This window comes from Chiloscyllium plagiosum, unplaced genomic scaffold (genome assembly GCF_037043375.1).
Source record: "Chiloscyllium plagiosum isolate Xiang-an unplaced genomic scaffold, Cpla_swu_hap1 HiC_scaffold_26, whole genome shotgun sequence".
In the NCBI taxonomy this organism is placed as follows: domain Eukaryota; kingdom Metazoa; phylum Chordata; class Chondrichthyes; order Orectolobiformes; family Hemiscylliidae; genus Chiloscyllium; species Chiloscyllium plagiosum.
Genome location: NW_028270164.1, coordinates 54,535,385 through 54,552,781, shown reverse-complemented (window position 1 = coordinate 54,552,781; position 17,397 = coordinate 54,535,385). Strand labels below are relative to the sequence as shown.

The 17,397-nt window shown below is 48.2% G+C and overlaps 1 protein-coding gene across 1 annotated transcript in view; it reads right to left on the bottom strand.

The window, feature by feature from the left end:
* The window catches only part of LOC122546714 (cyclin-dependent kinase inhibitor 1-like), a 17,719-nt gene extending 14,335 nt beyond the window's left edge, over positions 1–3,384 (bottom strand). Inside the window, exon 1 of the mRNA XM_087973757.1 lies at positions 2,908–3,384. Within this exon, the coding sequence (XP_087829883.1) occupies positions 2,908–2,910 (3 nt within the window). The 5' untranslated portion in view covers positions 2,911–3,384. The remainder of the gene's footprint in view (positions 1–2,907) is intronic.
* Positions 3,385–17,397: the final 14,013 nt, after the last annotated feature.

Here is a 17,397-nt window from a genome sequence, read left to right as displayed (position 1 = left end):
GTGAGGGGAGGGGGGTGTTGGAGTGAGGAGAGGGATGGTTGAGGTGAGGGGAGGGGGATGATGAGTTGAGGGGAGGGGAGTGTTGGGGTGAGGGGAGGGGGGTGTGTTGGAGTGAGGGGGATGGAGTGGGGGAAGTGGTGTTGGTGTGAGAGGAGGGGAGGGGGGTTTTGGGGGATGGGAGGGAGGTGTTGGAGTGATGGGAGGGGGTTATTGGAGTGAGGGGAGGGGGTGTTGAGGGGAGGGGAGTGTTTGAGTGAGGTGAGGGGAGTATTGGGGTGAGGGGAGAGGGTATGGAGTGAGGGGAGGGGAGTGTTGGAGTGAGGGGAGGGGAGTGTTGGGGTGGGGGGAGGGGGGTTGGAGTGAGGGGAGCAGACTGTTGGTGTGAGGGAGGGGGTGTTGGAGTGAAGGGAAGGGGTGTTGAGGTGAGGGGAGGGGGTGTTGGGGTAGGGGAGGGGGTGTTGAGGTGAGGGGAGGGGTGTTGGAGTGAGGGGAGTGGGTGTTGGAGTGAGTGGAGGGGGGTGTTGAGGTGAGGGGAGGTTGGTTGGGGTGAGGTGAGGGGGGTGTTGGGATGAGAGGAGGTGGGTTGGGGTGAGGCGAGGAGTGAGTGGGCAGTTTATTGGGGGAGTGAGTGGGGAGTGTGTTGAGGGGAGGGGGTTTGGGGAGTGAGTGGGGAGTGTGTTGTGAGGGGAGGGGTTTGGGGAGTGAATGGGGAGTGTGTTGTGAGGGGAGGGGGTTTGGGGAGTGAGTGGGGAGTGTGTTGTGAGGGGAGGAGTTTGGGGAGTGAGTGGAGAGTGTGTTGTGAGGGGAGGGGGTTTGGGGAGTGAGTGGGAGGTGTGTTGTGAGGGGAGGGGGTTTGGGGAGTGAGTGGGGAGTGTGTTGTGAGGGGAGGAGTTTGGGGAGTGAGTGGGGGGGGTGTTGTGAGGGGAGGAGTTTGGGGAGTGAGTGGGGGTGGTGTTGTGAGGGGAGGAGTTTGGGGAGTGAGTGGGGGTGGTGTTGTGAGGGGAGGGGGTTTGGGGAGTGAGTGGGGGGGGTTTGGGGAGTGAGTGGGGGGGGGGTGTTGTGAGGGGAGGAGTTTGGGGAGTGAGTGGGGGGGGTGTTGTGAGGGGATGGGGTTTGGGGAGTGAGTGGGGGGTGTGTTGTGAGGGGAGGGGGTTTGGGGAGTGAGTGGGGGGGTGTTGTGAGGGGAGGGGGTTTGGGGAGTGAGTGGGGGGGGTGTTGGGGGGGGAGGGGGTTTGGGGAGTGAGTGGGGGGGTGTTGTGAGGGGAGGGGGTTTGGGGAGTGAGTGGGGGGGTGTTGTGAGGGGAGGGGGTTTGGGGAGTGAGTGGGGGGGGTTTGGGGAGTGAGTGGGGGGGGGGTGTTGTGAGGGGAGGGGGCACAGTAACAACCCGGAGATGTCAGAGCAGTGTTTGATCCTGTGCCGAGATGGGCTGTGGTGTGCCCTGTGAGTCATCACCAAACCCCAGCTCTGCCTGGACTTGTTCAGTGACCTCAGGAACAGGAACAGTCTGTTAGACTGGGGTCTGGGTATGTTAGACTGGGGTCTGGGTATGTTAGACTGGGGTCTGGACATGTTACACTGAGGCTGGGTATGTTAGACTGGGTCTGGGTATGTTAGACTGGGGTCTGGGTATGTTAGACTGGGTCTGTGTATGTTAGACTGGGTCTGGGTATGTTAGACTGGGGTCTGGGTATGTTAGACTGGGGTCTGGGTATGTTAGACTGGGGTCTGGACATGTTAGACTGGGTCTGGGTATGTTAGACTGGGGTCTGGGTATGTTAGACTGAGGCTGGGTATGTTAGACTGGGGTCTGGGTATGTTAGACTGGGGTCTGGACATGTTAGACTGGGGTCTGGACATGTTAGACTGTGGTCTGGACATGTTAGACTGGGGTCTGGACATGTTACACTGAGGCTGGGTATGTTAGACTGGGGTCTGGGTATGTTAGACTGGGGTCTGGGTATGTTAGACTGGGGTCTGGACATGTTACACTGAGGCTGGGTATGTTAGACTGGGGTCTGGACATGTTAGACTGGGGTCTGGGTATGTTAGACTGGGGTCTGGGTATGTTAGACTGGGTCTGGACATGTTAGACTGAGGCTGGGCATGTTAGACTGGGGTCTGGGTATGTTAGACTGGGTCTGGACATGTTAGACCGGGGTCTGGACATGTTACACTGAGGCTGGGTATGTTAGACTGGGGTCTGGGTATGTTAGACTGGGGTCTGGGTATGTTAGACTGAGGCTGGGTATGTTAGACTGGGTCTGGACATGTTAGACTGGGGTCTGGACATGTTAGACTGGGTCTGGGTATGTTAGACTGGGGTCTGGACATGTTACACTGAGGCTGGGTATGTTAGACTGGGTCTGGACATGTTAGACCGGGGTCTGGACATGTTAGACTGGGGTCTGGACATGTTAGACTGGGTCTGGGTATGTTAGACTGGGGTCTGGACATGTTACACTGAGGCTGGGTATGTTAGACTGGGTCTGGACATGTTAGACCGGGGTCTGGACATGTTAGACCGGGGTCTGGACATGTTAGACTGGGATCTGGACATGTTACGCTGAGGCTGGGCATGTTAGACTGACACTGGATTCAGCACTGAGTCGAGTTCCTGTACAGCTGACTGAGGGTGAGACTCGGTGTTTGTATGGACCCAGCCTGATAGGGAGAGGGAAAGGACCTGGACATTTCACCGGAGCAGGACCCTGGGATCGGACTGGGACCCTGGGCAGAAGGTGGCTTGTCCCAGTCAGGGACATAGATTAAAACAAAATTGTAGCCTTTATACCCAAACTGCATTCTACTAAAAGCACTCTGATGGTTTAACCGGAATGATAGAAGCGGAGAGGAAATAAAACAGCACAAAATTAACCCGTGTCCTTGTTCCCTTGAAATACACTCACCATTCCCACTTGGAAATTCTGCTTGCAATCCTGATCCAGGGTGTGTGGATCCCTGCGGGAGCCTGATGCCAGTGTATACGAAGCCGGCTTTGCTGACTGACGGAGCTGTCAGTACGTCGCTGCTGAATAATTGCTGCCGGTCAGATGGTGGGCTGAACTCCGCCTCACAACCAGATCAGCTGGAGACTGAGAGAGGGCGAGGACAGCACCAGCAACAGGCTGGGCTGCCCTTGGAACACGCCCAGTCTCACATGCTAACTTCTGATTTTACCAAATCACTTACAATCTTAGTGTAAAATGTTACATGTTGTGGTGTAAAGGCTAATTTCCAACAGATTACTAAGAGCCTTTCCAAAAAGATTGTGCAATACTTGTTCCCTAACATACTGATCTGACAAACCATCTCTTACCCACAAGAGAAGGAGCATAACTTGATCTACTCTTTGGGAAATAAGGCAGGGCAAGTGACTGAGGTGTCAGTGCAGAGCACTTTGGAGCCAGTGATCGTAATTCTATTTGGTTTAAAATAGTCACAGTGACACAGTGGTTAGCACTGCTGCCTCACAGCGCCAGAGACCCGGGTTCAATTCCCGCCTCAGGCGACTGACTGTGTGGAGTTTGCACGTTCTCCCCGTGTCTGCGTGGGTTTGCTCCGGGTGCTCCGGTTTCCTCCCACAATCCAAAGATGTGCAGGGTCAGGTGAATTGGCCATGCTAAATTGCCCGTAGTGTTAGGTAAGGGGTAAATGTAGGGGTATGGGTGGGTTGCGCTTCGGAGGGTCGGTGTGGGCTTGTTGGGCCGAAGGGCCTGTTTCCACACTGTAATGTAATCTGTAATCTAAAAAGGAGAGACCTGATCTAAAAGTTGAAGTTCTAAATTGGATGCAGGAGAATTTTGATGGTATTAGGCAAGAACTTTCAACAGTTGATTGAGAATGGCTATTGACAGGTAAAGGGACAGCTGGGGAGTGAGTGGCTTTTAAACATGAGATAACGCGAGTTCAGAGACAGAGTGTTCCTGTTAGTGCAAAGGGCAAGGCTGGTAGGTGTAGGGAATGCTGAATGGCAAGAGAAATTGAAGCTCTGATCAAGAGAAAGAAGGAGGAATATGTCAGGGATAGAGAGCCAGGATCAAGTGAATCCCTAGAGGAGTATAAAGGCAGCAGGAGTATACTCAAGGGGGAAATCAGGAGGGAAAGAGGGAACATGAGATAGCTTTGGCAAATAGAGTTAAGGAGAATCCAAAGGGTTTTCACAAATACAGTAAGGGTAAAAGAGTAACTCGGGAGAGAATAGCGCCTGTTGAAGATCAGCAAGACCTTTGTTTGCAACCACTGCAAATAGGTCAGGTACTTAAATGAGTATTTTGTGTCAATATTTACGTGGAGAAGGACATGGAAGCTAGGGAACTTAGGGGAATGAATAGTGATATCTTGAAAAATATCCATATTACAGAGGAGGAAGTGCTGGACAGATAAAGGTGGATAAATCCCTTGGGTCTGATCAGGTGTATCCTAGAACCTTATGGGAAGCTAGGGAAGTGATCGCTAGGCCCCTTACTGAGATATTTGGAACATTAATAGTCAGAGATGAGGTGCCGGAAGACTGGAGGTGCCACCGTTTAAGAAAGATGATAAGGACAAGCCAGGGAACTATAGACCAGTGAGCCTGACCTCGGTGGTGGGCACGTTGTTAAAGGGAATCCTGAGGGACAGGATGTACATGTATTTGGAAAGGCAAGGACTGATTCGGGATAGTCAACATGGCTTTGTGCGTGGGAAATCATGTCTCACAAACTTGACGGAGTTTTTTGAAGAAGTGACAAAGAGGATTGATGAGGGCAGAGCGGTGGATGCTATCCATACAGACTTCAGCAAAGCCTTTGAGAAAGTTCCATATGGTAGACAGGATAGCAAGGTTCGATCACATGGAATCCAAGGACAGCTAGCCATTTGGAAACAACATTGGCTTGGGGCAGCACGGTGGCTCAGTGGTTAATACTACTGCCTCACAGCACCAGGAGCCCGGGTTCAAATCCAGCCTCAGGTGACTGTGTGGAGTTTGCACATTCTCCCCGTGTCTGTGTGGGTTTCCTCCGGGTGCTCCGGTTCCCTCCCACAGTCCAATTATGAGCAGGTCAGGTAGAATGGCCGTACTAAATTGCCTATAGTGTGCAGGTTAGCTCGGTTAGCCATGGGAAATGCAGGGTTGGGGTGGGTTGGCGTGGGATGCTCTTTGGAAAGTATGTATGGACTCAGGCTGAATGACCTGTTTCCACACAGTTGTAATTCTTTGATAGGAGACAGAGGGTGATGGTGGAGGGCTGCTATTCAGACTGAAGGTCTGTGACCAGCAAAATACTGTGAGGATGGGTGCTGGGTCCACTGCTTTTTGTCATTTATATAAATGATTTGGATGTGAATATTGGAGGAATGATTAGTAATTTTGCAGAACACACCACAATTGGAGATATAGTGCACAGTGAAGCAACTTACCTCAGTGTACAACCAGACCTTGATATGATGGGAGTGGCAGATGAAGATTAATTTATATAAGTGTAAGGTATTGCATTTTGGTAAGGCAAATCAGGACAGGACTTATATAGTTAATGGGAGGGCCCTGGGAAGTGTTGTCTAACAAAGAACGTTGTGGTGCAGTTTCATAGTTCCTTGAACGTAGACACATTAGTGAGGAAGGCACGAAAGCTTGCCTTTATTGTTCAGTGCACTGAGTATAGGAGTTGGAAGGTCATGTTGCACCTATACAGGACACTGGTTAGGCCACTTTTGGAAAGCTGTGTGCAATTCTGGCTTCCCTGCTATAGAAAAGATTTACAGGAGAGTTGTCAGGGTTGGAGGGTCTGAGCTATAGGGAGAGGCTGAATAGGCTGGGCCTGTTTTCCCTGGAGCGTTGGAGGCTGAGGGGTGACCTTACAGAGGTTAAAAAAACTCATGAGGTACATGGGTAAGATGTAGAGCCATGGTCTTAGGGGAGTGCTAAACTAGACGGCATAGGTTTAAGGTGAGAGGGGAAAGATTTAAAAGGGACCTCTTTTTCCATGCGGAGGGTGGTACATGTATGGAACGAGCTGCCAGAGGAAGTGGTGGGGGCTGGTACAATGGTAACATTTAAAAGGCATCTGGATGGGTATATGAATAGGGAAGGTTTGGAGGGATATGGGCAAAATGGGACTAGATTAAATTAGGATATCTAGTTGGCATGGACGAGTTGGACCGAAGGATCATTACTGTGCGGTATCTCTCTATGATTCTATCTCACAAACATTCCATGAATTTTCCCCAAACAACATTAGTACTAAATATGTTTAGATTAGATTAGATTCCCTACAGTGTGGAAACAGGCCCTTTGACTCAACAAATCCACACAGACCCTCCAAAGAATAACCCACCCAGACCCTCGACACTGTCCTATCCCCCCTAGCCCAGGAACTCCCCACATACGTTCGAGACACCACCCACGCCCCCCACCTCCTCCAAGACTTCCGTTTCCCCGGTCACCAACGCCTCATCTTCACCATGGATATCCAATCCCTCTACACCTCCATCCGCCAAGACCAGGGCCTCCAAGCCCTCCGTTTTTTCCTCTCCAGACGTCCCCAACAGTACCCCTCCACCGACACTCTCATTCGTTTGGCCGAACTGGTCCTCACCCTTAACAATTTCTCCTTTGAATCCTCCCACTTCCTCCAGACCAAAGGGGTAGCCATGGGCACACGTATGGGCCCCAGCTATGCCTGTCTCTTTGTTGGCTACGTAGAGCAGTTGATCTTCCATAATTACACCGGCACCACTCTCCACCTCTTCCTCCGCTACATTGATGACTGCATTGGCGCCACCTCGTGCTCCCGCGAGGAGATTGAACAATTCACCAACTTCACCAACACATTCCACCCTGACCTTAAATTTACCTGGACCATCCCTGACACCTCCCTCCCCTTCCTGGACCTCTCCATCTCCATTAATGACGACCAACTTGACACTGACATTTTTTTACAAACCCACCGACTCCCACAGCTACCTGGATTACACCTCTTCCCACCCTACCTCTTGCAAAAATGCCATCCCGTATTCACAATTCCTCCGCCTCCACCGTATCTGCTCCCAGGAGGACCAGTTCCACCACAGAACACACCAGATGGCCTCCTTCTTTAGAGACCGCAATTTCACTTCCCACGTGGTTAAAGATGCCCTCCAACGCATCTTGTCTACATCCCGGACCTCCGCCCTCAGACCCCACCCCTCCAACCGTAACAAGGACAGAACGCCCCTGGTGCTCACCTTCCACCCTACCAACCTTCGCATAAACCAAATCATCCGCCGACATTTCCGCCACCTCCAAAAAGACCCCACCACCAGGGATATATTTCCCTCCCACCCCTTTCCTCCTTCTGCAAAGACCATTCCCTCCGTGACTACCTGGTCAGGTCCACGCCCCCCTACGACCCACCCTCTCATCCTGGCACCTTCCCCTGCCACCGCAGGAACTGTAAAACCTGTGCCCACACCTCCTCCCTCACCTCTATCCAAGGCCCTAAAGGAGCCTTCCACATCCATCAAAGTTTTACCTGCACATCCACTAATACCGTTTATTGTATCCGTTGCTCCCGATGCGGTCTCCTCTACATTGGGGAGACTGGGCACCTCCTAGCAGAGCGCTTTAGGGAACATCTCCGGGACACCCGCACCAATCAACCACACCGCCCCGTGGCCCAACATTTCAACTCCCCCTCCCACTCTGCCGAGGACATGGAGGTCCTGGGCCTCCTTCACCGCCGCTCCCTCACCACCAGACACCTGGAGGAAGAACACCTCATCTTCCGCCTCGGAACACTTCAGCCCCAGGGCATCAATGTGGACTTCAACAGTTTCCTCATTTCCCCTTCCCCCACCTCACCCCTGTCCCAAACTTCCAGCTCAGCACTGTCCCCATGACTTGTCCGGACTTGTCCGACCTGCCTATCTCCTTTTCCACCTATCCACTCCACCCTCTCCTCCCTGACCTATCACCTTCATCCCCTCCCCCACTCACCCATTGTACTCTATGCTACTTTCTCCCCACCCCCACCCTCCTCTAGCTTATCTCTCCACGCTTCAGGCTCACTGCCTTTATTCCTGATGAAGGGCTTTTGCCCGAAACATCGGTTTTCCTGCTCCTCGGATGCTGCCTGAACTGCTGTGCTCTTCCAGCACTACTGATCCAGAATCTGGAGAATTAATAAATCAAACAGAGAAATTTGAACAATACTTTGAACAAGTATTTTATATCTATTTTCAAAATACGAAATATTAGAAGCATCAGAATGATGCTGGAAAATCAAGGGGCTTAAAGGAATAAGGATTTTTTTCGAAAAACTCAATGATTAAGGAATCAGTACCAAAAATTGCAATGTATCTGAAGGTGAATCATGCTGTCCTTGTCCTGGGAGTGTTTGATGGGGACAGTGTAGAGGGAGCTTTACTCTGTATCTAACTCTATTCTGTCCTTATCCTGGGAGTGTTTGATGGGGACAGTGTAGAGGGAGCTTTACTCTGTATCTAACTCTATCAAATACTCCCAGGACAAGGACAGAATAGAGTTAGATACAGAATAAAGCTCCCTCTACACTGTCCCCCATCAAACACTCCCAGGATAAGGACAGAATGGGGGTAGATACAGAGCAAAGCTCCCTCTACACTGTCCCCATCACACACTCCCAGGACAAGGACAGAATGGGGTTAGATACAGAGTAAAGCTCCCTCTATACTGTCCTCTATCAAATACTCCCAGGACAAGGACAGAATAGAGGACAGTATAGAGGGAGCTTTACTCTGTATCTAACCCCATTCTGTCCTTGTCCTGGGAGTGTGTGATGGGGACAGTGTAGAGGGAGCTTTGCTCTGTATCTACCCCCATTCTGTCCTTATCCTGGGAGTGTTTGATGGGGGACAGTGTAGAGTGAGCTTTACTCTGTATCTAACTCTATTCTGTCCTTGTCCTGGGAGTATTTGATGGAGGACAGTGTAGAGGGAGCTTTACTCTGTATCTACCCCCATTCTGTCCTTATCCTGGGAGTGTTTGATGGGGGACAGTGTAGAGGGAGCTTTACTCTGTAGGGAATCCCATGCTGTCCCTGTCCTGGGAATGTTTAATGGGGACAGTGTGAAGGGAGCTTTACTCTATATCTAACCTCATGCTGTCACTGTCCTGGGAGTGTGTGATAGGAACAGTGTAGAGGGAGTTTTCCTTTCTGGTGAAAAGATTTGAAGCTAGCTTGAGTGAGCTGTTGTAACCTGACGTTTGGAGCCTAACCTGTTGCTAAAGCTCCCAGTTGGAGCCTGTGTTTTTACAGACTGAGGAATGGAGCTTGGACCATCTCCTGTCGCTATTGTCTGGGGCACCCACATGAAGAGACTGTTTTGGGACCTTGGGATTGGGTGGCAGTTACTACCTGAAGCTGGAAGAGTGAAGGTGAGTGTTGCCTGAAGAACTGGACTGGTGAGCTGGTGCTGGAAAGGACTTCCTGTTGTTTGGAGAAAGGGATGGTCCCTTAGGGAATGGTGACATAATTAGCGGCCTAGTCCGAGAGGCTAAGTAGGAGGATGGGTGCTTTCGTTGTTGGTGATATCCTTCCCGACTGAATCCATATGGTTTGGGTTTGTAGCAGAGACACAGACAAACCATGTGATGGTTTCAAACCACAGCCTGAGTGACAGGTTATAGGTTCAATTCCCGCTCGAGACACCTGAGCAGATAATCCAGGCTGACACTGCGATGCAGTACTGAGGGAGAAAAATACCATTGACCACAAGTCCATCAGGAAGTGGTCAGCACGGAGCATCTTCCAGAGCCTGTGGGAAAGGGAGAGGGTGGATCCTGTCGGGTTGTTCCCTGAGCAGACTGTCAAAATCATTTGGTAGAATGTCTCATCACCAAAGCTTTCCAACAAGCACCGAGACATCGCTTGGCTGGTGGTGAGATCCTTCGTATATGCCCAGTCCTCCTGCACCACCACATGCTGCTCTCGAAGCGGTTGCTGAGAGTTGGTAGAGACTGTCAGACATCTCCATCTGGAATGTACCTTTGGAAAGGAAGACTGGAGAGAGATGGACAAAGTTAAAAGCCACACAACACCAGGTTACAGTCCAACAGGTTTATTTGGAAGCACTAGCTTTCGGAGCACTGCTCCTCCATTGGGTGGTTGTGGTATTCCAACAGCAGTCCAACACTGGCATCTCCAAATCATGGAGAGCAGCTCCGTGACGCAGGAATCTGTGCTCTACCGTTGTTCCCTGGGACACACCGAGACAAACATTGACTGCGCCTGGAGGACCATCAATGCGATGAGAGTCGTTCTTTGGTCATCCAGAGCAAGGAGTTGACTCCTCTGAGTGTCACAGACTGGCACATTCCAAGCTCCAGGATTACTTGCTGAGGAACGCACTAAACTTGGGGCAGATGCCGCCCAGGCACAGTGGGGAAAGACCACAGTCTGAGGTCTTCGTGTGAAGTACAATAGGGCTCTGTTCAGTTATTGGACCCTCCCTGTGCCATGTATGTCAGTATCATCTTGTCAGTAAGAAATGCGTTGGGTTTGTTTGTTCCATATATATAAAGACTGCACAGAACCGAACTGCTGTAGTGACTGTGTATATAAAGATACTTTAACAAATATAGTTTTGTAATTAAAAACACACACTGTCTGAGATGCTGCCTTTTGAATGAGTTGATAAACTCTGTTTCTGTCTGCTACCTCAGCTGGCCATCGTTTTGAAGATGTGCTGGAGGGTCCTCTTTAATATCCTGAGCCTTAGTCACATCGATCAAACTGGTTACTGGGTTATCACAGGGCTCAGTATGGGGGACTCTGCTTCCTAAATACTAAAAGCACTCCCTCACTGGGTGCCCTCAGAGGGGGTAAGGCTTCCCTCAAAGAGGGTAATACTGCTCTTAGGGAGGGTGTGCCTGACCAGAATGGTGCGTATGTTAGAGATTTTAAGAGTGAAGTTGAGTTTCTGCTCTGAAGTAAGAAGGGTTAGTTTTCATGATGTCCATATGTTTCACACACTATCGGTCTCTGTATGTTCAGCTCACACTCAGTCTTTTGTCGGCAGTATTCGGCCTGAGTCTTGCAATCTCTGCCAGACCGTTCAAGTTGCATTCTCAAGGGAAATTTTCAAATCATATAAATCAAACCGGCCCTGAATGAGGCGGATGACCATTAACATGTCCGCCCACTGTCACAGAGTGGTCCACAGGAAACGGTGATTCACGTCTTCCAAAGGCAGCATGTCACACTTTAATGAGATCGGCTTTGATAAAGGTATGATTCGCCATTTCAGGTTTCTTCCGAAAGATGCTTACTGTCGGTTTTTAACCTCTTTGTGCACATTCAGATTGTTAATTCTGGGGCTCAACAGTGGTCTTTGACTTTTGCACGTTCTCTGGAAATGTCCCAGTTACAACATTGGTGCGGTAAAGCTGCACCTTCTTTCGTTAATGTCTACATCTGAAACGGTAACGTGAAACATCCCAAAGATATAGTGTGTCGGACCATCATGTGATTTTTGGTGAGGTTTTTTTCTGTCTTAGCAAGTTGACTAAGACCAATGAGTTCATTGATTTAGGCTGGCTTTCTGTTTTTGCCATTCTATTGTGCTGTCTTCAGATCACAGCCTCTACCATTACCTGGATAGTTGTTTCCAGTACAAGATTGCCTTTGGATTAGAACACATAGAGTCATACAGCACAGAAACAGATCTTTCAATCCAACCAGTCCACACCAACCATGTTCCTAAACTAAACTCGTCCCACCTGCCTGTGCTTAGCCCATATCCCTCCAAACCTTTCCTATTCATATGCTCCTCCAAATGGCTTTTAAACATCGTAACAGGATCTGCATCCATCACTTCCTCTGGGCGTTTATTCCACATACAAATCATTGTCTGTGTAGAAAAAACTGCCCCTTGTGTCTTCTTAAAATCCTTTCTCCTCTCACCTTAAAAGTATGCACCCAAATCTCGAAATCTCCCACCCTAGGGAAAAGGCATCCAAACCATTCACCCGATCTATGCCCCTCATGATTTTATAAACCTCTAGACGGTCACCCCTCGACCTCCAACTCTCCAGTGAAAAGGTTCCCAGCCTACCCGGCCTCTCCTTATAACCCAAACCCTCCATTATCGGCAACATCCTGGTAAATCTTTTCTGAACCCTTTCCAGTTTAATAATGTCCTTCCTATAACGGCAACCGGAACTAGACGCATCTGAAAGTGTTCGAACAGAAATCCCATTGACATTTCTGTCTTGAGTGAGTTCTCATTGTCAGAATTTTGTGATGATGGCAATTTACAATGTATAAAACCCATTGATAAAGTTGTCACAGGTTCTCCAGGAAGCTCTATGTTTCTGTTAAATCTCATTCTCTCCATATTCATCTGGGAATCTGAGTCCTTTCAGCAGTTCACCTCCTTTAATGGCAGTTTGCCAATTGAAGAGGTTGCTTTTAATATGCTGAATGAAATCTTCAGATCTCCATTGCTGCCTCTATCTTAGAAAGCAGATCCTGCCTATATTACAATCTTGGTTGCCAATGTTTTATGAGTAGATTTGTAGCCACCAATTTGTCTTCCTGATATTAATCGAGTGACTGATACTGTTTGGGAAGTGTGCCATCTTGTTCAAACAGTAACGTTTCTTGTCCATGTTACTAATTACCTAGTTACATTGTGTCTCAGATACGTGGTTATCCTTTGAGAGATACCAGGCTCAACTGAAACTCAAATACTCTTGTAATACAACCTAATATTCCATTAGCTTTCCTGATAGTTTGCTACTCCTGCACGTTATCATGAGTGACTTATCAAAAACGACACACAAGTCTCTTTGTACGTTTAACCTTCCAACCTCTTACTACTTAGCTGTGACTCTCTGACTCTATAAATATTCTGCATGTTGTTTCTCCTACCAAAGTGAATAACCTGACATTGTTCCACATTGCATTCCATCTGGCCTTGTATATTGCCCATTCACTAACCCTCCTGAAGCTGCTTCACACCTTCCTCACCACACACTTCATTTTGGATCATCCACAGATTTGGTCCCCACCTCCAAATCACCCATATACCTTGTGGACAGCTGCTAACTGATCCTTGTGGAACTCCATAGGCCACAGGCTGCCAATGTAAGAATGACCCATTCATTCCTACTCTGTCCACCAACCATTGATTAAGCCATTACCTCCTATCTGGTTATGATTTGGAGATGCCGGTGTTGGACTGGGGTGTACGAAGTTAAAAACCACACAACACCAGGTTATAGTCCAACAGGTTTAATTGCAAGCATTAGCTTTCGGAGCGTCGCTCCTTCTCCTGACAGCCACCTGATGAAGGAGCGTCGCTCCGAAAGCTAGTGCTTCCAATTAAACCTGGTGTTGTGTGATTTTCAACTGTTATCCTGTGCGCTTTAATTTTTCTAACCAGTCTCCTATCAGGGACTTTATCAAAAGTCTTCTGAAAATTCTGTGTGTGCTCTTTGTTGGTTTTGTCAGCAACATCTTCACAAAGATCTCCATGTTAACTGAGCTGCCTGTGCCAGATTGGATCATTACCATCCAATGATCAGATTGTTTCTTATAGATCTGAGTATTTTTCCTCATACGGAAAGAAAGCCTGCAGTTCCTGTTTTACTATGACTTCCCTTTTAAACAATGGGGTGGTATTTGTTACCTTGTAATCTAAAGGAATCATTACCATGGTAAACACTAACCAGGTAATTGCTGTAACTATTAACCTGCTAATCACAGTAACTATTAACCTTTTAGAAATGTAAATATTAACCGATTAATCACTATATCTATAAACCCATTAAAAACCCAAATGTTAACCGATTAATCATTGTAACTATGAACCCACTGTTCAAAGAAAGCATTACAACATCAATCGCTGTGAATGTTAAGCCATTAATCAACGTAGCTATTAATTGGTTAATCACCACAAGCATTAATCACCATTATTAACTGCAAATTGTAACCTGTTTATCTTTGTATCAATCCATTACAACAGTAAATATCATAAGCATTACCTGATAATCAGAACAAACATTAACCCATTAATTAGTGTAACCATTAGCCTGTTAATCTCTGTAACCCTTCGATCCATTAAACGTTGATACAGAAGAGATGATCAGGAAAGCCTTTTCTCAGCCTCGTCACAGTGGGACCTCACATTTCTATCAGTCAACATGATGTCATCATGAGGTGATTAATCATTGGCTGAAGGCTGATGTAATGAGATTTTCAGTATTTATTAATAATTCACATTTACAGACACAGATTCCGTTTTGAGACAGTTATGTCATGCATTCCACCAGAGAGACTCCCTTGAGTGAGATTAGTCTTGAGCTGAGGAAAGTCACAGTGACAGACACTGTACACTGTCCCCCATCAAACACTCCCAGGACAGGGACAGCACAGGGTTACTTACAGAGTAAAGCTCCCTCTACACTAACCCTATCAAACACTCCCAGGACAGGGACAGCACAGGGTTACTTACAGAGTAAAGCTCCCTCTATACTGTTCCCATCAAACACTCCCAGGGCAGGGACAGCATGGGGTTAGATAAGAGTAAAGCTCCCCCTACACTAACCCTATCAAACACTCCCAGGGCAGGGACAGCACAGGATTACTTACAGAGTAAAGCTCCCTCTATACTGTTCCCATCAAACACTCCCAGGGCAGGGACAGCATGGGGTTAGATAAGAGTAAAGCTCCCCCTACACTAACCCTATCAAACACTCCCAGGGCAGGGACAGCACAGGATTACTTACAGAGTAAAGCTCCCTCTATACTGTTCCCATCAAACACTCCCAGGGCAGGGACAGCATGGGGTTAGATACAGAGTAAAGCTCCCCCTACACTAACCCTATCAAACATTCCCAGGGCAGGGACAGCACAGGGTTACTTACAGAGTAAAGCTCCCTCTATACTGTTCCCATCAAACACTCCCAGGGCAGGGACAGCATGGGGTTAGGTACAGAGTAAAGCTCTCTCTACACTGTCCCCACCAAACACTCCCAGGACAGGCACAGCACAGGATTAGACACAGAGTGAAACTCTCTCTACACTGTTCCACCCCAAACAGTGTGTGTGCTCTGGGCGGGCTCCATGAATGATCACTGGTTGATCATTTTCTCCATCTTACTGGAGCTGTCTATGCCATAATCTCTACTCAGTGTGACAGCCACAATGAATCAAGGCAGTGTGTTCCTGGGTTGGGTCTCGTTGCTAACAACACTGTCGCTGGACAGTTTGGGTGGAGTTGTTATTTGCTGTGTCAGTGCTGGAGAGGAATTTTGATCTGACTGTGGTTGTCCTTCCTGTGAATTACATGGGGACTATATTAACTTCTTGTCAGTGATGTGTGTTCGGTTCTGTAGAGGAACCACTTCTCACTTGTGTTCCTGGAATTTCAACTGAAATCACGCTCAACACATTATACCGGAATTGGAGTCAGTGTCCCAACAGCTGCTCTGTGTCCAACCTTCTCCCTCTCTTGCATCTTGTTCATGACACTCTGGATCTGAGGCTGATAAAACGACTATAGCTTAGGCTTGATGAGGTGGTGCCGGTGTTGGACTGAGGTGGGGGACAAAATCAGATGCCTCCTGACACCAGGTTACAGCCCGACAGGTTAATTTAAAATCACAAGCTTTCAGAGCACTGCTGCTTTGAAGCTTGTGATATTAAATAAACCTGTGGTCCGATACCTTTGACTTACGATAGCAGCAATTCAACTAGGGAGGACATCACAATCAAGACTGTGCATCAGGCAGAGTGTAAGGAATGAAGGATTGTGCAGTGATTGGAAGTGGAATGGTTGGATTTTCCCATCCCCACCGCCCCCTCCAGGTCCACTGGGAGGTGCAACATCAGTCTGTGCCCCTCAGACACCATGGACACAGTGGGAGGGTATTCATGGCGATAATCTGGCGATGGCAATACAGCACTGTCCCTCCTTCCCTTTGAAAACAGCGACACGCTCCCTCAAAGTCAACATTGCCATAGCAATGTGTCACATTGCCTTTAAGATGCCCCGTTGACAGCGAGAATGTGATGTTAACATCAGGAAATGGGCCATGGACTGAGTTCAGCACAATGGGCCCTGCCTGTGACCTGCTTCAAATCCAGAAAGAAAACTGGGAATCTTTTTGGAATGATGATGGACTGGGGGAGAGGAAATGGCATTTGGGGATTCCCGAGCTGAAGTTGCTGTGCGTGTACAAAAGAAGGTAAAGTTGACGTTTAGCTCAAGAATCTTTAATTAAAGTGTGAGAATGTGATGCATCAAAGTTGGACAGAGTCTGATCTGTGGATTATTCAGCACTGAGCACAGATCTCTGCAATACAGACTGATATGTAGGGACTGCAGTGCAATCTCCGGTCTCAGCACCCAGAGGGCGAAATAATGAGGATGCTTTGCTTGAACTTGATTCGGAGATGCCGGTGTTGGACTGGGGTGGACAAAGTTAAACATCACACAACACCAGGTTATAGTCCAACAGGTTTAATTGGAAGCACACTAGCTTTTGGAGCGACGCTCCTTCATCCGGTGGTAGTGGAGGGCTCGATCCTAACACAGAATTTATAGCAAAAATTTACAGTGTGATGTAACTGAAATTATACATTGAAAAATTGATTGTCTGTTAAGCCTTTCATCTGTTAGAATACCGTGATAGTTTCACTTCTTTCATGTGTAAATCACAAAACCTTTTTTTTAAAGTTGCATTCTCGGGTTAGCTGTTAACAACGGTGATAGCTAGACAATATGTTGAAGGTGTTGGCCCCCTGTGTTCTCTGTCTATGACCTGATGTTTAGATTGATTCTAATCTAAAAAGTGAGATAACGGAGTTTTACATAAATTCATGCAGTTTTTGAGCAAAGTACAATGTAACCCTGCAAGTACAAATTCACCCCACAAAATATATGTGTGCATGTGGGTCTTTGTCTGTGTGTGTGTCTGTGTCTGTCTGGGGCGGGGGTTGTGATTATGAAAAAGTGTGTGTGTGTGTGTGTGTAGTGAGTGCAGAGTGTCTTAAGTCTGTGAGTATGTGTGTGGAAGTGTGTGTGTCTATAAGGGTGTGTGTGGGTGTCTGTGCGCGCGTCTGTGTGTATGTGTGTCCATGTGTATGTGTGTATAGGAGTGCCTGTGTGTGTGTGTGAGTGTGTGTGTGTGTGTGTGTAGGAGTATCTGTGTGTGTATAGTGCAATGGTGGTCACCTGTAATGTGACATGAACCCAAGGTCCCAGTTGAGACCCTCCCTGTGGGTACACAGACATCCACACATACCCTTACAGACACACACACTCCCACACTCACACATGCACCCCCTCACAGACTTAAGACACTCTGCACTCACTACACACACACACATACACTTTCTCACACTCACAACCCCCAACCCAAACAGACACACACACACACAAAGACCCACATG